General features: G+C 34.1%; 2 protein-coding genes across 8 annotated transcripts in view; one reads left to right on the top strand and one right to left on the bottom strand.

Annotated features, from left to right (window-relative positions):
- The first annotated feature begins 1718 nt into the window (after positions 1–1718).
- LOC133632628 (palmitoyltransferase ZDHHC12-B-like) lies at positions 1719–19906 on the top strand. 3 transcript variants are annotated; one of them, XM_062025158.1, is made up of 6 exons: positions 1724–2205; positions 4168–4301; positions 5232–5312; positions 8473–8639; positions 8709–9025; positions 13531–19906. In XM_062025158.1, the coding sequence occupies exons 1-5, from the start codon at positions 2109–2111 to the stop codon at positions 9022–9024; spliced, it is 795 nt and encodes a 264-aa protein (XP_061881142.1). In that variant the 5' UTR covers positions 1724–2108; the 3' UTR covers position 9025; positions 13531–19906. The 3 variants fall into 3 exon arrangements, with proteins under 3 accessions (XP_061881143.1, XP_061881142.1, XP_061881141.1); XM_062025159.1 differs by lacking the exon at positions 4168–4301 and having other exon boundaries at positions 1719–2205; XM_062025157.1 differs by lacking the exon at positions 13531–19906 and having other exon boundaries at positions 1725–2205; positions 8709–12043.
- The window catches only part of LOC133632626 (serine/threonine-protein kinase N2-like), a 35962-nt gene continuing 24148 nt past the window's right edge, over positions 11119–22932 (bottom strand). For all 5 annotated transcript variants that reach the window (XM_062025151.1, XM_062025152.1, XM_062025154.1 and 2 more), the window contains one exon: positions 11119–13820. In XM_062025151.1, coding sequence (XP_061881135.1) covers positions 13617–13820 — 204 coding nt within the window. In that variant the 3' untranslated portion in view covers positions 11119–13616. The remainder of the gene's footprint in view (positions 13821–22932) is intronic.

Raw genomic sequence — 22932 nt, 5'->3', positions numbered from 1 at the left:
TTTTGCACCCTCGTTGCCCCAAAATGTCTGTCAAACACGAAAAAAGTTAACTTAACCCTTTTGATTCGTTTTTTAACTCTGTTTCTTACGGTTTGTTGAGTTAGCTCTGGATTGATACCTAGAAGAGTTTACATGTGTTTTGTTCAATCCCAGAAAGACTGTGACTTCAAGTTTAATCCTGGCTTTATAGATAGACTGAGACAAAGTAAGATCATTGTGTTTTTGAAACTGCACCAATTTCCTCAGAATTTTCAACAAACTTGAGATGTTTTGTCCGGAGGATTATTTGCGATTTGTACGTTTTCATAATGTGCTTATTTTTTATTTTTTTGGCCAAAGGAAAACAACCTGGAGTTGTCTTCATTTTTAATTTATCACGCCAGGATTTTACCATTCCGGCCCACTCGGGAATAGATCTTCCTCCATGCGGCCCCTGAGCTAAAAATTACTTTGACACCCCTTCTATAAATAGTATCATTAAAATGTTATAAGTACTCCTCCGCAAAACATTGTATTTTTATTAACATTAAAGAAAAATAACTTTTATTAACGTTTTTTTTTTTTAGAAAATATTTAAAGTGCTTCAATTTGCCTGAAGTTAAGACAAAAGTAAATCCTTATATCTACGAATGTTTTTTTGTCCTAAATGAGCTATTAGATACTAACAAAAAAAAAAAAAATCAAAATTGATCAGCAACATTAACTCAGGAGCATGCTTTAACTCGGTGTTTCTTAACCATAGGGCCCATTGTTGGGCCACCAAAAATATATCACTTTCTGGTACTCTGTAGTAATACACTTTTCTACCACAGGTGGCAGTAATGACAATATCAAACAAACAGAAGTCTGGTGCTAACGTCACAGAAGTTTCTGAAGCGCAAAAATTACAACTACTGCAGGGAAGCTGCAATTTCATTTGCACTTATATTTTATTGACAGTTCAGTTAAGAAACATCAATATTATTAATTTACTTAATGTGAATACAAATGTATTTTTACAGAGCACCTAAAGGGACATGGGGGAATTTTTTTTTAATTTTAATTTTTATTTTTTTTAGACATGTAAAAAAAAAAAAAAAAAAAAAAAAGATGTCTAGAAAAAAAAAAAAAATTGAATTTTTTTATTTTCTTATAACTTTATAAAAAGTTTCTCGTGCGCACGAGATACATGCCAAAAAAAAAAGAATAAAAATAAAAATTTCCCCCATGTCCCTTTAGGGGCTCTGTAATTTTCTTATTTTTTGCTGTGAATTTGATTATTTTCGTAATCGGCCTTTATAATTTTTTGTGTACAACGCATGCTTTCACATCCTTTAATGAGGTTTACGCTGTTAAACTGTAAGGCGGTTCGATGTAAATATTGAGTGCGATTAAAATCAAGAGTAAGAGTAGTATTTAGTAGCATGATACCGATAAAGCAAATAGATTAACGTTTGTTCCACTGACCAAGTTTTACAAACCACATATAATAGCAATGTACAAAAAGTGATCATTCAAATGTGCGCAATATGTATTATTTATTGCTCATTTGTTGTTTTATCATGATGTTATACACTTGTAGCTGTATGTAGAAATGGTGCCGCTGAAGTGACAAACGGTGGCATCAGCTCTGTGCTCTTTTAATGTCTTTTTTTTCCCCATACGCTCTTTTTATCCACTTCACTCTTGCGGTCTCATTGCAACATCCATCCATCCATCCATTTCCTACCGCTTGTCCCAAGTGTTCCCTATTGTGGGATACGCGCATGCGTGCTACGTCCATCACGGGCACCCGTACAACAACACGGAAGTGAGGGGACTCTCGCTATGCGTCGAAATGCTGCGTTAAGCTCGTAAATGCGCGGTAAACCGAGTGCGTAGGTTACATTTAACACAGCAAAGAGACAAAGTTCAGTTTTTAATGAACCTGTTTTACTTTAACGTCGGGAGTTATGTCGTCGAAAGGCGGGAAGCCAGGCCCGGGTTTAGCTTGCTAGCTAAACTAGCTAGCCGCGCGTTCAATGAATGAAATAGTGCACGGATAGTTATTTTAGTTAGTAAGAAAATGTACATCTAGTTCATTAATGAATGATAAAGTGTGTGGATAGTTGATAGTATTTAGTAATAAAATGGTTCAGAACGTGTTCCGGACCGGATTCCTAGTTCGGGCCGCACACACCTTGCTGACCTGGGTTATAACTCTCATTCTCTTCGTGCACAACACTGGTAAGTAAGTGCTTATAAATGATTATTTTGAGACCAACATGAATGTAAAATGACGCAAAAATAATAATATACAATGTTAAGTTTGGTAGGTAGATAGGTCTTTATTGTGATAGTACAACGAAACTTTGTTTTCAGCACAAACCCGTTCAAGATGAGACAAACAAACAGCGTACAGGGTTACAAACAATCAGTGTACAGGGTTACAAACAAACAGTGTACAGGGTTACAAACAAACAGTGTACAGGGTCACAAACAAACAGTGTACATGGTTACAAACAAACAGTGTACAAGGTTACAAACAAACAGTGTACAGGGTCACAAACAAATAGTGTACAGGGTTACAAACAAACAGTGTACAGGGTTACAAACAAACAGTGTATTACAAACAAACAGTGTACAGGGTTACAAACACACAGTGTACAGGTTTACAAACAAACAGTGTACAGGTTTACAAACAAACAGTGTACAGGCTTACAAACAAACAGTGTGCAGGTTTACAAACAAACAGTGTACAGGGTTACAAACAAACAGTGTACAGGCTTACAAACAAACAGTGTACAGGTTTACAAACAAACAGTGTACAGGGTTTACAAACAAACAGTGTACAGGGTTACAAACAAACAGTGTACAGGGTTACAAACAAACAGTGTACAGGTTTACAAACAAACAGTGTATTACAAACAAACAGTGTACAGGCTTACAAACAAACAGTGTACAGGTTTACAAACAAACAGTGTACAGGCTTACAAACAAACAGTGTACAGGTTTACAAACAAACAGTGTACGGGGTTTACAAACAAACAGTGTACAGGGTTACAAACAAACAGTGTACAGGTTTACAAACAAACAGTGTACAGGTTTACAAACAAACAGTGTACAGGCTTACAAACAAACAGTGTACAGGTTTACAAACAAACAGTGTACGGGGTTTACAAACAAACAGTGTACGGGGTTACAAACAAACAGTGTACAGGGTTACAAACAGTGTACAGGGTTACAGAACAGGAACGCTGTTCAATCTAGACCTAGAGGCCCAGTCTGGAGTGGGAACAAACCTCCATAGCAAAGCACACATATACAGTACATATTACAACATACATCTGGAGACTTGCAACAGAGGGGAGGGAGTGGGGGCCACGGTGGAAGGCTGCAGCTCTTCAGGTGCTGCCCAGCCGTCCATCACCCCTAAGGGATTCGCGTCAAGGGCGTTGGATTTTATGTGTGTGTGGCGTATATTTTTGTGGATGCATGTGTGTGTGTAAGCCTGCCGTGTGTCTCTGTTCCGTGGCCTTGGTGTCGTGCAGTCGCTAGTCCAAAGTCAACAACAACAGGTTAAAGTTAAAGTACCAATGATTGTCACACACACACTAGGTGTGGCGAAATTATTCTCTGCATTTGACCCATCACCCTCGATCACCTGGGAGGTGAGGGGAGCTGTGAGCAGCAGCGGTGGCCGCACCCGGGAATCGTTTTTGGTGATTTAACCCCCAATTCCAGGCTTTGGTATGACTCGGCCGGGGTTTGAACTCATGACCTACCGATCTCAGGGCGGACACTCTAACCACTAGGCTATAGGACTTGTATTTGTGTTTGACTTTCTTTTCTACTGTTACCAAATAATGTTATTTTAGTTTTACTGAGATTCAAAGATAGTCTAATCTTTTTAATTTTTCACTTCTTCTGTTATTATTTGTGTTCTCTCCCGAACAAAACAGTTTTGTCATCTGCAAATAATACTAACTTTAAGTCCTGTGTAACTTTGCAAATGTTGTGGTCCCAGGATTGATCCCTGGGGTACGCCACAAGATATATTTAGCGTTATAGACATGTGTTCGTCTGTTGGTTAAGTAGCTTCTTACCCAGTTGGCGCGACACCGTTTTAATTTGTAAATTAATATATTATGATTCATTGTGGTCTTATAAATCAGTACAACTTTTGCTATGGCGTCATTTTGTGTGCAGACTTGCGCCAATGTGAGGAACGCGGAGAGCTGCTACTTCCGGTGCTTTTCTTCCTGCTGGTGGTGCTTTCAGTGCTCTTGTACTTTGCTGTGTCTCTCATGGACCCGGGCTTCGTCCTCTCCGACACTGTCAAGGTGAGGGACATCGACCCAGAGACCCAAAAAAAATGCAACTAACATAAAAGTCAACACACATGGTCACACATAACACAACCTGCTCACTGGACTTTGGAGATATTATGACAAACGCCAAAACACCATTAAAACAAATCCAAGTTACACCCATTTAAATCCATTTTAGTGCATGATGGGAAAAATGCAAAACTCTCTCCACACTTGTCCATGTTTGGCGCTTTTAGCTGCTTGATATTTCTGATTGATTACAAAACTTTAAGAAGGTCGTCACGGAAGTAAACAACTTTCAGATACTCCTAATATCCAATTATATTATATACCCATTATATATGTATATGTATGTGTGTATATGTATATATGTTTGTATATGTATGTGTGTATATATGTATATGTTTGTATGTATGTGTATAGATGTGTGTGTGTGTGTGTGTATATATATATATATATGTATATGTATGTATATATATATATATGTATATATATATATGTACGCATATATATGTACGCATATATATACGTGTGTATATGTATATAGTGTTTATTGGGCCCCTAGGGGCAGCCAACAAATATCTATTTCTCAGCTGATGTAATACACCTTTCCAGCACTTGTGGCAGTAATGACAATATCAAACAAACAGAAGAAGTCTGGTGCTAAAGTCATAGAGAAGTGTCTTAACCGCAAACATTATGACTAAAGTGGTGAAGCTGTGTTTTCATTTGAATTTTATTGACAGCTTATGTAAGAAATATATATATTAAACATATAAATTTGATTATTTTATATTACATTTAGAATGTTTTATTTTTTTTAATGAAATTATTGTGTTGGTATTTATTTATTAAAATCCAGCCTGAGATGACTAATTCAGGGTTAATATTTCCCTAATTGATTTGGATTCTATTGGACAACATCTCTTGTGTCCTGTGCAGGCTTCAGACCTGGAGACCGAGTCTATGATGCCTCAGACTTCCACGGCTCGTCTACGACGTTGTGGCTTCTGCCTGCTGCAGGTATGAGTCCCAAAAAATTAACCGACCAGTGTGGAAAGAAGAAAGGAATTGGTGTGGAGTTTAAAAAAATAAAGACTATTAGCGAGGAGTCTACATTATGGCGCTCGCAAGTATGGGAGAATTGTACCACAGCAAGTTTTAGATGTAATAAGACCGAACTTTTCTGGAAAATATGCCAGAGCAGACTTATTTCACAGCGGAGGAAAAGGCACTACCTCTCCTTCTCTCCCTCCGTCTGCTGCTTTCCTGTCAGATCCTCTTTTGTCGACGTTAATGTAAGTGGGTTTTACTTTTTCCTAAGTTCATTATTGTACCAATATGGTTCTGAAAGTTAAGGATTTTTGTGATTTCTGATTGTTTGTGAGGGCACCAATGGGATCTCTGTGTGTGTGTTGGCACAACAGCGCATAGAGAGGACGGCAGCTTGTTGTTTAGGCTTGTTAATAAATAGAAAGTTGTCATATCCTTGTTATGTTTGTTTGAGAGAGTATATATAGCACTTTATTTTTTTTGAAATAGTGTATATATATATATATGTGTGTGTGTGTGTGTGTATATATGTATATATAGCACTTTATTTTGTCTTCAAAGTGTACAAACCTTTACTAAAATATGGACTTTTGTCTAGGCCGGAACCAATTATTCATGTTTACATTGTTTCTTGTGGCGAAATTGGCTTCACTATACAAACTTTTCACTTTACGCACCCCGTCCAAGAACCAATTAAGTTCATAAATCGAGGCTCCACTGTATTTAGAGAGCCAGTAAACGCATGACCAAGACGCGCCTCTTTCACTTTCAATATGCACCTGCACTCGCTGAATATAGCGACAAAGCGGCTAAAGATGCTGAGAATTGACGCGAAACCAGTGGAAACTTAATTGGTTCTTGTAAGGGGTTCGTAAAGTGAAAACTTAGTATAGGGAAGCACAATTCTCCATAAGAAACAATGAAAATATGAATAATTGGTTCCAGCCTTAACAAAAGTCTATATTTTAATGAAGGTTTGTAGACTTTGGAACACAATATAAAGTGCTACACAGTACAAACAAACATAGCAAGGAGGTGACTTTCTCTTCATTAACAAGCTAAAGTGTCCTGGTGCCCTCACAAACGATCAGACACCACTAAAATCCTTAAACTTTCACAAACATATTGCTACAATATTGAACATTTGAAAAAGTAATATCCACTTACCGTACATTGACATCGACAACAGGCGAGAAAGGACCGGGGGTGGGGCGCTGTGTGTGTGTGTGTGTGTGTGTGTGTGTGTGTGTGTGTGTGTGTGTGTGTGTGTGTGTGTGTGTGTGTGTGTGTGTGTGTGTGTGTGTGTGTGTGTGTGTGTGTGTGTGTGTGTGTGTGTGTGTGTGTGTGTGTGCGCACGCTCATGGAAGCGAGAGGTAGTCTTCTCCTCCGCTGTGAGGCGTATTTTTCCAGAAAAGTCAGTTCTCATCACAAATAAAAGCTTGTTGTGGCATGAAACCGGCTTCCTCGATCTCTACCTCAATACGAGTAGGCACAAAATGGCTGCCGGCGGGACACAAAATGGATGACTGAAGCGTATAACGGATAAACCACAGAAACCCAGACTATATGTATGTGTCAATGTATATGATATGTATATGTGTATATATGTATGTGTGTATATATGTATATATATATGTGTATGTGTGTATATATGTATATATATATATGTGTATATATGTATGTGTGTATATATGTATATATATATATGTGTATATATATATGTGTATATATGTATGTGTGTATATATGTATGTGTGTATATATGTATATATATATGTGTATATATGTATGTGTGTATATATGTATATATATATGTGTATATATGTATGTATATATTTTTGTGTATGTATGTATGTGTGTGTGTGTATATATATATATATATGTGTGTATATATGTATGTGTGTATATTAGGGCTGGGCAATATATCGATATACTCGATACATCGCGGGTTTGTATCTGTGCGATATAGAAAATGACTATATCGTGATATTGGAGTATACGTTCTCACGCAGTTGCTTTTAGCTGCAGGCATTACACTCCAGGCTCTTCTCACTCTTTCTAGCCCCTCCTTCTCACAGAGACATAAACAAGCGCACCTTCTTACATACGTCACATACGTATACGCCCTCTCGGTTTTTTTCCTCTTAAGACCCACTTTTCATTCTCTGGCTTGTAACACTACGTGAGCTGTGTGGTCCTCTGTGTTTTTACATTTTGATATCTGTTTATTGTTTGAATTGGTTTTACCCTTTAAAATCGTTTTCAATCGTATATATTTTTGTATTGTTTTTTTATTTATTTATTTTGTTTTGGTTTTTATTCAGTCATTGGTGGATCTAAGGACAATAATTGAATATTGTTTTTAATATTGTTGTGCAGCACTTGTTGTTTAAATGTGCTATACAAATAAAGTGGATTGATTTTTCAGGCTTCTGATTGGACAAAAAGTGCATGGCAGCAGGTGTGTGTGTGTGTGTGTGTGTGTGTGTGTGTGTGTGTGTGTGTGTGTGTGTGTGTGTGTGTGTGTGTGTGTGTGTGTGTGTGTGTGTGTAGACATAGACACTTTTGGAACTACATTTGTGTGGATGGAGATTGTTTTAACCCCAAATATGTCTTTTTGAAACTCTCCATGTTCGTGTGGCTTTCGGCCCCTGGCCAATTTTTTTTTTAGCCCAACGTGGCCCCCAAGTCAAAAAGTTTGGACACCCATGCTTTCCATATTTGGTGTAGAAAAGAGAAATAAATATTGAGTAGTGAGGATGCTTACAAAGATATTTAGTGTAGAAAATAGAAATTGGGAGAGTGGCTGTGCCAGCAACCTGAGGGTTCCTGGTTCGATCCCCACCTTCTACCAACCTCGCCACGTCCGTTGTGTCCTTGAGCAAGACACTTCACCCTTGCTCCTGATGGGTGGTGGTTAGGGCCTTGCATGGCCGCTCCCGCCATCAGTGTGTGAATGGGTGAATGTGGAAATAGTGTCAAAGCGCTTTGAGTACCTTGAAGGCAGAAAAGCGCTTTACAAAGTATAAAAACCAAAACCAACCACCAAATATTGAGTAGTGAGGAGTGTATTGTGTGCGTGTGCTCTGGTTGACAACTGTTATGTTGAATGTTTGTGTTTGTGTGAGCAGCAGCCAATGAGAGCCAAGCACTGCCAGACCTGCAAAAAATGCGTGCGGCGCTTCGACCACCACTGTCCGTGGATGGAGAACTGCGTGGGCGAGAGGAACCATCGCTGGTTCCTGCTCTACCTGCTGGTGCAGCTGCTGGCGCTGCTGTGGGCGCTGCAAGTGGCCTTGTACGTGCGCCCTCTCCTCACCTTACCAGCCTGCCTGCAGCTAACCAGGACTTCTCACCCCTCTTCCAGGTCGGGCATCTCAGCCGCCGCCACGTGGGAGTCCTGGTTGCGGGCCAACGGCTTCCTGCTGGCGGCGCTGTGCGTGGCGGGCGTCTTCTCGGCGGTGGTGGCGGTGCTGCTGGGCTGCCACGTCTACCTGGTGTCCATCAACTGCACCACCTGGGAGTTCATGTCCCGCCACAGGATCGCCTACCTGCGGGAGCGCCAGGACCAGGACAACCCCTTCGACCGCGGCGTCCTCTGCAACCTAAGGGACTTCTTCTGCGCGTGCGGCGCCGTGGCGTGGGAGCAGGTCTACCACGGGAACACCCAGAACCCCGTCTGAGGTAACCTTTTTAAAAATGACTATTTCTCACCGCCTGGACGCCGCACATCAACCAGACAGGAAGTAGATCACAAACAGGAAGTTCCTGACCTCAAGATCACCTTTTTTCATGTTTTGAATCCGAAGGGAAGTAGATCAGAAACAGGAAGTTGATACCCTCAAAATCAATTTTTTTCATGTTGTGAATCAGACAGGAAGTTGATCAGAAAAAGGAAGTTCGTGCCTTCAAAATCACTTTTTTTCATGTTTCGAATCTGACAGGAAGTAGATCAGAAACAGGAAGTTCATGCCCTCAAGATCACTTTTTTTCCATGTTGTCAATCAGACAGGAAGTAGATCACAAACAGGAAGTTCATACCCTCAAGATCACTTTTTTCATGTTTTGAATCAGACAGGAAGTAGATCAGAAACAGGAAGTTCATACCCTCAAAATCTATTTTTTTTCATGTTGTGAATCAGACAGGAAGTAGATCAGAAACAGGAAGTTCATGCCCTCAAGATCACTTTTTTTCCATGTTGTCAATCAGACAGGAAGTAGATCACAAACAGTAAGTTCATACCCTCAAGATCACTTTTTTCATGTTTTGAATCAGACAGGAAGTAGATTAGAAACAGGAAGTTCATACCCTCAAAATCTATTTTTTTTCATGTTGTGAATCAGACAGGAAGTAGATCAGAAACAGGAAGTTCATGCCTTCAAGATCACTTTTTTTCATGTTTTGAATTCGACAAGAAGTAGATCAGGAACAGGAAGTTCATGCCCTCAAGATCACTTTTTTTCCTTGTTGTGAATCAGACAGGAAGTAGATCAGAAACAGGAAGTTCATACCCTAAAGATCACTTTTTTTCATGTTTTGAATCAGACAGGAAGTAGATCAGAAACAGGAAGTTCATGCCTTCAAGATCACTTTTTGTCATGTTTTGAATCCGACAGGAAGTAGATCAGAAACAGGAAGTTCATACCCTCAAAATCTATTTTTTTTCATGTTGTGAATCAGACAGGAAGTAGATCAGAAACAGGAAGTTCATGCCTTCAAGATCAATTTTTTTCATGTTTTGAATCAGACAGGAAGTAGATTAGAAACAGGAAGTTCATACCCTCAAGATCACTTTTTTCATGTTTTGAATCCGACAGGAAGTAGATCAGAAACCGGAAGTTCATACCCTCAAAATGTATTTTTTTTCATGTTGTGAATCAGACAGGAAGTTGATCAGAAACAGGAAGTTCATGCCTTCAAGATCACTTTTTTTCATGTTTTGAATCCGACAGGAAGTAGATCGGAAACAGGAAGTTCATGCCTTCAAGATCACTTTTTTTCATGTTTTGAATCCGACAGGAAGTAGATCAGAAACAGGAAGTTCATGCCTTCAAGATCACTTTTTTTCATGTTTTGAATCCGACAGGAAGTAGATCAGAAACAGGAAGTTCATGCCCTCAAGATCACTTTTTTTCCATGTTGTGAATCAGACAGGAAGTAGATCAGAAACAGGAAGTTCATGCCCTCAAGATCACTTTTTTAATGTTGTGAATCAGACAGGAAGTAGATCAGAAACAGGAAGTTCATGCCCTCAAGATCACTTTTTTTCCATGTTGTGAATCAGACAGGAAGTAGATCAGAAACAGGAAGTTCATGCCCTCAAGATTACTTTTTTTCATGTTTTGAATCAGACATGAAGTAGATCAGAAACAGGAAGTTCATACCCTCAAAATCTATTTTTTTTAATGTTGTGAATCAGACAGGAAGTAGATCATACCCTCAAAATAAAATGTTTCCATGTTGTGAATCAGACAGGAAGTAGATCAGAAACAGGAAGTTCATGCCTTCAAGATCACTTTTTTTCATGTTGTGAATCAAACAGGAAGTAGATCAGAAACAGGAAGTTCATGCCTTCAAGATCACTTTTTTTCATGTTTTGAATCCGACAGGAAGTAGATCAGAAACAGGAAGTTCATGCCCTCAAGATCACTTTTTTTCCATGTTGTGAATCAGACAGGAAGTAGATCAGAAACAGGAAGTTCATGCCCTCAAGATCACTTTTTTAATGTTGTGAATCAGACAGGAAGTAGATCAGAAACAGGAAGTTCATGCCCTCAAGATCACTTTTTTTCCATGTTGTGAATCAGACAGGAAGTAGATCAGAAACAGGAAGTTCATGCCCTCAAGATTACTTTTTTTCATGTTTTGAATCAGACATGAAGTAGATCAGAAACAGGAAGTTCATACCCTCAAAATCTATTTTTTTTAATGTTGTGAATCAGACAGGAAGTAGATCATACCCTCAAAATAAAATGTTTCCATGTTGTGAATCAGACAGGAAGTAGATCAGAAACAGGAAGTTCATGCCTTCAAGATCACTTTTTTTCATGTTGTGAATCAAACAGGAAGTAGATCAGAAACAGGAAGTTCATACCCTCAAGATCACTTTTTTTCATGTTGTGAATCAAAATAAAATGTTTCCATGTTGTGAATCAGACAGGAAGTAGATCAGAAACAGGAAGTTCATGCCTTAAAAGATCACTTTTTTTATGTTGTGAATCAAACAGGAAGTAGATCAGAAACAGGATGTTCATACACTCAAGATCACTTTTTTTCATGTTGTGAATCAGACAGAAAGTAGATCAATTCAACAAGAAATCAGGAAGCCAATGAGCAGAGAGGAAGTAGATTAATGCATTATTATGTTTAATGTTATTAATGCTCTCATTCATTCATACGTTAGTAACAGTCTTTTTCATGAGGACACGCCCCCTCCCTGTACAGTATTTATTGGTGTAGACATATTTATATTTATTCATGGTTGCTGTGGACAACGACAGTGACAAATAAACAACTTGGGGACCATTTATTATTATATTTATTATCAGGGGTGTCCAAAGTGCGGCCCGCAGCTCATTCCAAAAATAGTACTTAAAAAAAATAACATAAAAAGTGTAGTAAAAGGGTGAAATGTAACAATGAAAAGTTGCAATGCAGGATGTTTTTTCTCGTTAAAACACAATAAATGAATTATTGACATATTCAAGGCTCCAATTACTTCACATCAAATATTGATTGATTGATACACTTTGAACATTTTCGGGAGGGAAAATATTGTGTATATTTTTTGTTTTTTTCTATGACAAAAATTACATTAAAAAAATATTAAAAATATTAAAACTTACAATAGACGGAAATATCTGAAGTTGATCTAGAGATTTAAGTGTGAAAGTAAAAAAGTTTCAAATAATGTATTCATTTTTTAACACCTTTATGAGTGGGACCCTTTTGGGTCATTGCTTAAAAAATAATAGTGAATCAAAATCATTGTTGTCATGAGTTATTGACCTATTTCATGTTCCATTACTTCACATCAAATATTCCTCTTTTAACATTTTTCTGGGGAAATGTTTGCATATTTTGTGTTTTGCCATTTACATTTTATTGACAAAATATTTACATTTTTATAAAAAAAAACCTTATATAAACCGATTTGAAGTTGATCTAAAGATTTAAGCGTTGAAAAAAAAAAGAATATATGACTTATTTTTTTATATTTGTATGACTGATAATATTGCTAATTTTGTGTTTTCCATAAAAAAAAACAAATGGCATAAAACAACCAAAAAACCTTAAAAAAAACTTATACTTGACAGATCTGAAATTGTTCTAAAGATTTAAGCATACAAGTAAAAAAGTGTATGTATGTGTGAGTCATTTTTAGCACCTTAATGAGTGGGACCCTTTTGGGTCCCCAAGAATATTAGTGGGATTTTTTTCAAAAAGTGTCATTGCTTTAAAATAATAATGATTTAAAATCAATGTTGTTGTGAATTACTGACCTATTTAAAGCTCCTATTGTTTTACATCAAATATTCCATTTGTAAATATTTTGGGGGACAATATTGCATATTTTATGTTTTGTGATTAAAAAAACTAACAAAAAATAATAATAAAAACTTATAAGTGACAAATCTTAAGTTGATCTTCAGATTTAAACATAAAAGTTATAAAAGTGTTAAAAAAATTAGTTGTTTTTTGTGGGAACCTTTTGGATCCCCAAGTTTTAGTTGGATTTAGGTCATTGCTCCAAAAATAATGAATCAAAATCAATGTTGTTATGAATTGTTGACATATTTAATGCTGCAATTACTGCACATAAAATATTACACTTTGAAAACATTTTTTGGGGAAAACTTAAGTGTGTTTTGTGTTTTTGCCATAAAACAAATAGTTTTCTTTAACAAAAGAGCCGAGAACAAAATAAGAAAACTTATTTTGATATAGATAGATCTGATGTTGATCTATAGATTTAAAAGTTGCAAAAAATAAACAATTTATGACTTATTTGTAGCATTTTTATGACTGAGACCCTTGCGGGTCCTGGAAATGTTAAAAAAAATGTAAATATTGTGTGGATTTAGAAAATGACAAATAATCAAAATGGGGGTAAAGTTAGGACACCCCCGCACTACATGTACTCTAGCTGGATGGCTTCTTCTTTATTTTGTTTGCGCTGCTACATCAGGCGCCATGCAGGAGTCGTGGGCGGAGCTTGTCGAAGCAGGAAGCACTTCCTTGACTAGGTGAGCACGCGGGAGGATCCATCCCAGCTCAGCCGTGCAGAGCGCAGAAGTCAAAGTCGGCGAAGGCTCCTTGCTGCTCGTCTGACAGACTGCCTGGTCGGGAGGGCGGCGACAAAACGGGCTGCAAGCTGGTGAAGTCGCTGTCGAAGTTGCTGACGTCGGCCGACTCTTTGATGGACGGCAGGAAAGGAGGCTTCACCTTCTTGGCCAGCAGCGCCTCCCACTCCACTTCCTGTGGGCACAGCAGGACGAGCTGCTCAGGCCACTGGTTGGCGATGATGACGTCATAACGTCCACGCATTGCTGAGTTAAAGTTAAAGTACCAATGATTGTCACACACACACTAGGTGTGGTGAAATTTGTCTTCAGCGTTTGACCCATCCCCTTAGTCCCCCCCTGGGAGGTGAGGGGAGCAGTGAGCAGCAGTGGTGGCCGCGCCCGGGAATCATTTTTGGTGATTTAACTCCCAATTCCAACCCTTGATGCTGAGTGCCAAGCAGGGAGGTAATGGCTCCCATTTTTATAGTCTTTGGTATGACTCGGCCGGGGTTTGAACTCACGACCTACCGATCTCAGGGCGGACACTCTAACCACAAGGCCACTGAGCTTCATGACCAGGCCCTCAAAAATGCGTCCAATTTGATGAAATATTCATAATAATAATAATAGCTCACGTCCTTCCACAGGCCTTGACCCACTAACAAAACATTCAGGAATGTTTGCATTCTAAAGTTAGCAAGTTTCAAGTTATATGAGTCTGAGGTGTGCTGCTGTTAAATTGGCTAAAAAAAGTTGGCATGTGTGTCACATACCAGGTTATATGAGTCTGAGGTGTACAACTGCACACTTGGCTCAAAAGCTTGTTTAGAAATGACTGGTTGGACACCGTGTATGTTACATGTTAGCATATTAGCAAATATTATGGGATGGAATAGGAGATGACATCAATACAAATACATTCCAAAAAAAACAACTGTAATTTTTTGTGTTACCAAGCGTGTGTAAAATCCATTGGAAAGTTGTGTGTCAAACAGCCCCTTTAAGCGCCAAAAGTATGACTAAAGTGTCAAAGAATTATTTACATTTGCACTTTAATTGTATTGACAGTTTAGTTAGCAAACATTCATTTTTAATTCACTTTATTTTAGCACATCATTGTGTCAATTTATTTTGATGTAGTATTTTCTTCTGACCAGTCTGTGTTGTCCAATGTGGTTTTTTTAAGTTATTGTGTTGTCAAAAGTGTTTTTTAAAGTTGTGTTTTAAAGATGTTTTTTTAAGTTGTGTTGTCCAGTGTTTGTTTTTTTTAAGTTGTGTTGTCAAACGTTTTTTTCAAAGTTGTTGTGTTGTCAAAGACATTTTTAAAAGGTGTTATGTTGTAAAAGACGTTTTACGTTGTGTTTAAGTGTTTTTAAAATTGTGTAGTCAAGTGTTTTTTTTAAGTTGTGTTGTCAAAGGTTTTTTGTGAAATGTTTTTTAAAGTTGTGTTGTTAAATATGTTTTTTTTTGTTGTTGTTTTGTTGTCCAAAGTGTTTTTTAGAGTTGTTGTGTTAAGTGTTTTTTTTAAGTTGTTGTGTTGTCATGGGTTTTTTGTCAAAGATGTTTATTAAAGTTGTGTTGTCAAATGTTTTTTTTTAAGTTGTGTTGTCAAATACATTTTTTAAGTGAAGTGTTTTAGGTTGTTGTCATAGGTTGTTTTTTTTGTCAAATATGTTTATTAAAGTTTTTGTGTTGTCAAGTATGTTTTTAAAGTTGTTCTGCTGTCAAAGACGGGTTTTTAAAAAAGTTGTTGTGTTGTCAAAGATGTTTTTAAAGTTGTGTTGTCAAAGATATTTTCTAAAGTGGTTGTATTGTCAAATGTGTTGTTTAAGTTTTTGTGTTAGTCTTTTGTCAAAGATGTGTTGTAAAATGTTTTAAAAGTTGTTGTGTTGTCAAAAGTGATTGTTACAGTTGTTGTCAAAGGTGTTTTTTAAAGTTATTGTGTTGTCAAATATGTTTTTTTTTAAAGATGTGTTGTCAAAAGTGTTTTTTAAAGTTGTGTTGTCAAATACATTTTTTAACTTGTTAGTGTTTTTTTAAGTTGTTGTGTTGTCATAGTTTTTTTTGTCAAATATGTTTATTAAAGTTTTTGTGTTGTCAAGTATGTTTTTTTAAAGTTGTTGTGCTGTCAAATAAGTTTAAAAAAAAAGTTGTTGTGTTGTCAAAGACGTTTTTAAAGTTGTGTTGTCAAATGTTTTTTTAAAGTTGTGTTGTCAAATACATTTTTTAAGTGAAGTGTTTTAGGTTGTTGTCATAGGTTGTTTTTTTTGTCAAATATGTTTATTAAAGTTGTTGTGTTGTCAAGTATGTTTTTAAAGTTGTTCTGCTGTCAAAGACGGGTTTTTAAAAAAGTTGTTGTGTTGTCAAAGACGTTTTTAAAGTTGTGTTGTCAAAGATATTTTCTAAAGTGGTTGTATTGTCAAATGTGTTGTTTAAGTTTTTGTGTTAGTCTTTTGTCAAAGATGTGTTGTAAAATGTTTTAAAAGTTGTTGTGTTGTCAAAAGTGATTGTTACAGTTGTTGTCAAAGGTGTTTTTTAAAGTTATTGTGTTGTCAAATATGTTTTTTTTAAAGATGTGTTGTCAAAAGTGTTTTTTAAAGTTGTGTTGTCAAATACATTTTTTAACTTGTTAGTGTTTTTTTAAGTTGTTGTGTTGTCATAGTTTTTTTTGTCAAATATGTTTATTAAAGTTTTTGTGTTGTCAAGTATGTTTTTTTAAAGTTGTTGTGCTGTCAAATAAGTTTAAAAAAAAAGTTGTTGTGTTGTCAAAGACGTTTTTAAAGTTGTGTTGTCAAATGTTTTTTTAAAGTTGTGTTGTCAAATACATTTTTTAAGTGAAGTGTTTTAGGTTGTTGTCATAGGTTGTTTTTTTTGTCAAATATGTTTATTAAAGTTGTTGTGTTGTCAAGTATGTTTTTAAAGTTGTTCTGCTGTCAAAGACGGGTTTTTAAAAAAGTTGTTGTGTTGTCAAAGACGTTTTTAAAGTTGTGTTGTCAAAGATATTTTCTAAAGTGGTTGTATTGTCAAATGTGTTGTTTAAGTTTTTGTGTTAGTCTTTTGTCAAAGATGTGTTGTAAAATGTTTTAAAAGTTGTTGTGTTGTCAAAAGTGATTGTTACAGTTGTTGTCAAAGGTGTTTTTTAAAGTTATTGTGTTGTCAAATATGTTTTTTTTTAAAGATGTGTTGTCAAAAGTGTTTTTTAAAGTTGTGTTGTCAAATACATTTTTTAACTTGTTAGTGTTTTTTTAAGTTGTTGTGTTGTCATAGTTTTTTTGTCAAATATGTTTATTAAAGTTTTTGTGTTGTCAAGTATGTTTTTTTAAAGTTGTTGTGCTGTCAAATAAGTTTAAAAAAAAAGTTGTTGTGTTGTCAAAGACGTTTTTAAAGTTGTGTTGTCAAATGTTTTTTTAAAGTTGTGTTGTCAAATACATTTTTTAAGTGAAGTGTTTTAGGTTGTTGTCATAGGTTGTTTTTTTTGTCAAATATGTTTATTAAAGTTGTTGTGTTGTCAAGTATGTTTTTAAAGTTGTTCTGCTGTCAAAGACGGGTTTTTAAAAAAGTTGTTGTGTTGTCAAAGACGTTTTTAAAGTTGTGTTGTCAAAGATATTTTCTAAAGTGGTTGTATTGTCAAATGTGTTGTTTAAGTTTTTGTGTTAGTCTTTTGTCAAAGATGTGTTGTAAAATGTTTTAAAAGTTGTTGTGTTGTCAAAAGTGATTGTTACAGTTGTTGTCAAAGGTGTTTTTTAAAGTTATTGTGTTGTCAAATATGTTTTTTTTTAAAGATGTGTTGTCAAAAGTGTTTTTTAAAGTTGTGTTGTCAAATACATTTTTTAACTTGTTAGTGTTTTTTTAAGTTGTTGTGTTGTCATAGTTTTTTTTGTCAAATATGTTTATTAAAGTTTTTGTGTTGTCAAGTATGTTTTTTTAAAGTTGTTGTGCTGTCAAATAAGTTTAAAAAAAAAGTTGTTGTGTTGTCAAAGACGTTTTTAAAGTTGTGTTGTCAAATGTTTTTTTAAAGTTGTGTTGTCAAATACATTTTTTAAGTGAAGTGTTTTAGGTTGTTGTCATAGGTTGTTTTTTTTGTCAAATATGTTTATTAAAGTTGTTGTGTTGTCAAGTATGTTTTTAAAGTTGTTCTGCTGTCAAAGACGGGTTTTTAAAAAAGTTGTTGTGTTGTCAAAGACGTTTTTAAAGTTGTGTTGTCAAAGATATTTTCTAAAGTGGTTGTATTGTCAAATGTGTTGTTTAAGTTTTTGTGTTAGTCTTTTGTCAAAGATGTGTTGTAAAATGTTTTAAAAGTTGTTGTGTTGTCAAAAGTGATTGTTACAGTTGTTGTCAAAGGTGTTTTTTAAAGTTATTGTGTTGTCAAATATGTTTTTTTAAAAAGATGTGTTGTCAAGTGTTTTTTAAAGTTGTGTTGTCAAATACATTTTTTAACTTGTTAGTGTTTTTTTAAGTTGTTGTGTTGTCATAGTTTTTTTGTCAAATATGTTTATTAAAGTTTTTGTGTTGTCAAGTATGTTTTTTAAAGTTGTTGTGCTGTCAAATAAGTTTAAAAAAAAAGTTGTTGTGTTGTCAAAGACGTTTTTAAAGTTGTGTTGTTAAAGTTTTTTTTAAAAAAGTTATTGTGTTGTCAAAGTTTTTTTGTCAGAGATGTGTTGTAAAATATGTTTTGTAAAGTTGTGTCAAGTGTTTTTTTTTAAGTTGTGTTGTCGATGATGTTTTCTAAAGTTGTTGTGTTAAAGTTTTTTAGTCAAAGATGTGATGTAAAATGTTTTTTAAGGTGTTGTGTTATTAAAGGTGTTAAGCTACTGTGTTGTCAAACATGTTTTGTCAAAGATGTGTTGTAAAGTTGTTTTAAGTGTTTTGTATTTTTAAAGTTGACGTGTTGTAAAATATGTTTGCAAAGTTGTTGTGTTGTCATGTGTTTTTAAAATGTTTGTGTTGTCAAAATTGTTTTTTGTAAGTCTTTGTGTTGTCAATATGTTTTAAAGATGTTGTATTGTCAAATATGTTTTTTTAAGTTGCTGTGTTGTCAGAGGTTTTTTGTTAAAGATGTTTATTAAAGTTGTTTTCTTATGTTGTGTTGTCAACTATGTGTTAGTTGTCGTGTTAGTCTTTTATCAAAGATGTGTTGTAAACTCTTTTAAATGTTGTTGTGTTGTCAAAAGTGATTGCTACAGTTGTGTTGTCAAAGGTGTATTTTAAGTTATTGTCTTGTCAAAGGTTTTAGTGTGAGATGTGTTGTGAAATATGTTTTGTAAAGTTGTGTTAAGTGTTTTTTTAAGTGTTGTCAAAGGTGTTTTTTTTAAAAGTTATTGTGTTAAGATTGTTTTTTAAAATTGTGTAGTCAAGTGTTTTTTTAAGTTGTTGTGTTGTCATAGTTTTTTTGTCAAAGATTTTTATTAAAGTTGTTGTGTTGTCAAATATGTTTTTTTTTAAAGTTGCTGTGTTGTCAAAAGGGCCTTTTATGTTTTCTTATGTTGTGTTGTCAACTATGTGTTAGTTGTCGTGTTAGTCTTTTATCAAAGATGTGTTGTAAACTCTTAAATGTTGTGTTGTCAAAAGTGATTGCTACAGTTGTGTTGTCAAAGGTGTATTTTAAGTTATTGTCTTGTCAAAGGTTTTAGTGTGAGATGTGTTGTAAAATATGTTTTGTAAAGTTGTGTTAAGTGTTTTTTTAAGTGTTGTCAAATGTTTTTTTTTTAAAGTTATTGTGTTAAGATTGTTTTTTAAAATTGTGTAGTCAAGTGTTTTTTTAAGTTGTTGTGTTGTCATAGTTTTTTTGTCAAAGATTTTTATTAAAGTTGTTGTGTTGTCAAGTGTTTTTTAAAACTGTGTAGTCAAGTGTTTTTTAAGTTGTTGTGTTGTCATGGGTTTTTTGTGAAAGATGTTTATTAAAGTTGTTGTGTTGTCAAGTGTTTTTTTTTAAGTTGTTGTGTTGTCAAATAATTTTTTAAAGTTGTGTTAAGTGTTTTTTTAAGTTGTTTTGTTGTCATAGGTTTTTTGTCAAATATGTTTATTAAAGTTTTTGTGTTGTCAAATATGTTTTTAAAGTTGTTGTGTTGTCAAATAATTTTTTTTAAAAGTTGTGTTGTCAAATATATTTTCTAAAGTTGTTGTACTGTCAAATGTGTTGTTTAAGTTGTGTTAATCTTTTGTCAAAGATGTGTTGTAAAATGTTTTAAAAGTTGTTGTGTTGTCAAAAGTGATTGTTACAGTTGTTTTGTCAAAGGTGTTTTTTTGTTAGAGATGTGTTGTAAAATATGTTTTGTTAAGTTGTGTTAAGTGTTTTTTTTAAAAGTTGTGTTGTCAAAGATGCTTTCTAAAGTGTGTTGTCCAATGTGTTTAAAATAAAGTTGTTGTGTTAAAAGTTTTTTAGTCAAATATCTGATGTAAAAAAAATGTTTAAGGTGTTGTGTTATTAAAGGTGTTATAAGCTATTGTGTTGTCAAACGTACTTTGTCAAAGATGTGTTGTAAAGTTGTTTTAAGTGTTTTTTTTAAAGTTGAGGTGTTGTAAAATATGTTTATTAAAGTTGTGTTGTCAAATGTGTGTTAAAGTTGTCGTGTTAGTCTTGTCAAATATGTGTTGTGAACTCTTAAAAGTTGTTGTGTTGTCAAAGGTGTTTTTTAAAGGTTATTGTGTTGTCAAAGGTTTTGTGTCAGACATGTAAAATATGTTTTGTAAAGTTGTGTTAAGTGTTTTTTTAAAGTTGTGTTGTCAAAGGTGTTTTCTAAAGTTGTTGTGTTGTCAAATGTGTGTTTTTTTAGTGTTTGTGTTAAAGTTGTTGGTCAAATATCTGATGTACAGTGTTTTTTGAAGTTGTTGTGTTGTCAAAGGTGTTTTAAAGGTATTGTGTTGTCAAAAAATGTTTTTATATTGAAGATGTGTTGTAAAATATATTTTGTAAAGTTGTTAAAGTTTTTTTTTTACGTTTTGTCAAAGATATGTTTTTAAAGTTGTGTTGTCAAGTGATTGTTAATGTTGTGTTGTGACAGGTGTTTTTGAAGTTAGTGTTAAAGTTTTTTTTGTCAAAGATGTGTTGTAAAATATGTTTGTAAAGTTGTTGTTTTGTCAAAGATGTTTTTAAGTTGGTGTGTTGTCAAAATGTTTTGTCAAAGATGTTTTAAGTTGTTGTGTTGTCAAAGGTGTTTAAACAAGCTGTTTTATCAAATATGTTTTTAAAGATGTTGTGTTGTCAAATGTTTTTTTAAGCTTGTTGTGTTGTCAAAAGTGTTGTTTAAAGTTGTTGTGTTGTCAAATATGTTTTTAGTTTGTGTTGTTAGTGTTTTGTCAAATGTTTTTAAGTTGTTGTGCTGTCATTGTTTTGTCAAAGATATATTTAAGTTGTTGTGTTGTCAAAGTGTTTTGTCAAAGATGTTTTTAAGTTGGTGTGTTGTCAAAATGTTTTGTCAAAGATGTTTTAAGTTGTTTTTAAAGATGTTGTGTTGTCAAATGTTTTTTAAGCTTGTTGTGTTGTCAAAAGTGTTGTTTAAAGTTGTTGTGTTGTCAAATATGTTTTTAGTGTTTGTGTTGTTAGTGTTTTGTCAAATATGTTTTTAATTTGTGTTGTCAGTGTTTTGTCAAATATATTTTTAAGTTGTTGTGTTGTCAAAGTGTTTTGTCAAAGATGTTTTAAGTTGTTGTGTTGTCAAAGGTGTTTAAACAAGCTGTTTTATCAAAGATGTTTTTTAAGTTGTTGTGTTGTCAAATCTATTTTTAAAGATGTTGTGTTGTCAAATGTTTTTTTGTTCTTGTTGTGTTCAAAAGTGTTGTTTAAAGTTGTTGTGTTGTCAAATATGTTTTTAGTTTTTGTGTTGTTAGTGTTTTGTCAAATATGTTTTTAATTTGTGTTGTTAGTGTTTTGTCAAATGTTTCTAAGTTGTTGTGTTGTCAGTGTTTTGTCAAAGATATTTTTAAGTTGTTGTGTTGTCAAAGTGTTTTGTCAAAGATGTTTTCAAGTTGTTGTGTTGTCAAATATGTTTTGAGGTTGTTGTGTTGTCAGTGTTTTGTCAAATATTTTTTGAGGTTGTTGTGTTGTCAGTGTTTTGTCAAATATTTTTTTAAGTTGTTGTGTTGTCAAAGGTGTTTAAAAAAGCTGTTTTATCAAAGATGTTTTTAAGTTGTTGTGTTGTCAAATCTGTTTTTAAATATGTTGTGTTGTCAAATGTTTTTTAAGCTTGTTGTTTTGTCAAAAGTTGTTTAAAGTTGTTGTGTTGTCAAATATGTTTTTAGTTTTGTTGTTGTTAGTGTTTTGTCAAATGTTTTTAAGTTGTTGTGTTGTCAAAGTGTTTTGTCAAAGATGTTTTTAAGTTGTTGTGTTGTCAAAGTGTTTTGTTAAAGATGTTTTCAAGTTGGTGTTTTGCCAAATATGTTTTGAGGTTGTTGTGTTGTCAAAGTGTTTTGTCAAAGATGTTTTTAAGTTGTTGTGTTGTTTAAGGTGTTTAAAAAATATGTTTTATCAAATATGTTTTTAAGTTGTTGTGTTGTCAAATCTGTTTTTAAAGATGTGTTGTCAAATGTTTTTTAAGCTTGTTGTGTTGTCAAAAGTGTTGTTTAAAGTTGTTGGGTTGTCAAATATGTTTTTAGGTTTTGTGTTGTTAGTGTTTTGTCAGATGTTTTTAAGTTGTTGTGTTGTCAAAGTGTTTTGTCAAAGATCTTTTTAAGTTGTTGTGTTGTCAAAGTGTTTTGTTAAAGATGTTTTCAAGTTGTTGTGTTGTCAAATATGTTTTGAGGTTGTTGTGTTGTCAGTGTTTTGTCAAATATGTTTGAGGTTGTTGTGTTGTCAGTGTTTTGTCAAATATGTTTTTAAGTTGTTGTGTTGTCAAAGGTGTTTAAAAAAGCTGTTTTATCAAAGATGTTTTTAAGTTGTTGTGTTGTCAAATCTGTTTTTAAAGATGTTGTGTTGTCAAATGTTTTTTAAGCTTGTTGTTTTGTCAAAAGTTGTTTAAAGTTGTTGTGTTGTCAAATCTGTTTTTAGTTTTGTTGTTGTTAGTGTTTTGTCAAATGTTTTTAAGTTGTTGTGTTGTCAAAGTGTTTTGTCAAAGATGTTTTTAAGTTGTTGTGTTGTCAAAGTGTTTTGTTAAAGATGTTTTCAAGTTGGTGTTTTGCCAAATATGTTTTGAGGTTGTTGTGTTGTCAAAGTGTTTTGTCAAAGATGTTTTTAAGTTGTTGTGTTGTTTAAGGTGTTTAAAAAAATATGTTTTATCAAAGATGTTTTTAAGTTGTTGTGTTGTCAAATCTGTTTTTAAAGATGTTGTGTTGTCAAATGTTTTTTAAGCTTGTTGTGTTGTCAAAAGTGT

Source organism: Entelurus aequoreus, linkage group LG17 (assembly GCF_033978785.1).
Source record: "Entelurus aequoreus isolate RoL-2023_Sb linkage group LG17, RoL_Eaeq_v1.1, whole genome shotgun sequence".
Lineage (NCBI taxonomy): Eukaryota > Metazoa > Chordata > Actinopteri > Syngnathiformes > Syngnathidae > Entelurus > Entelurus aequoreus.
Note: the sequence above shows the minus strand (reverse complement) of the source record. Positions and strands in the feature narration are given on the sequence as shown.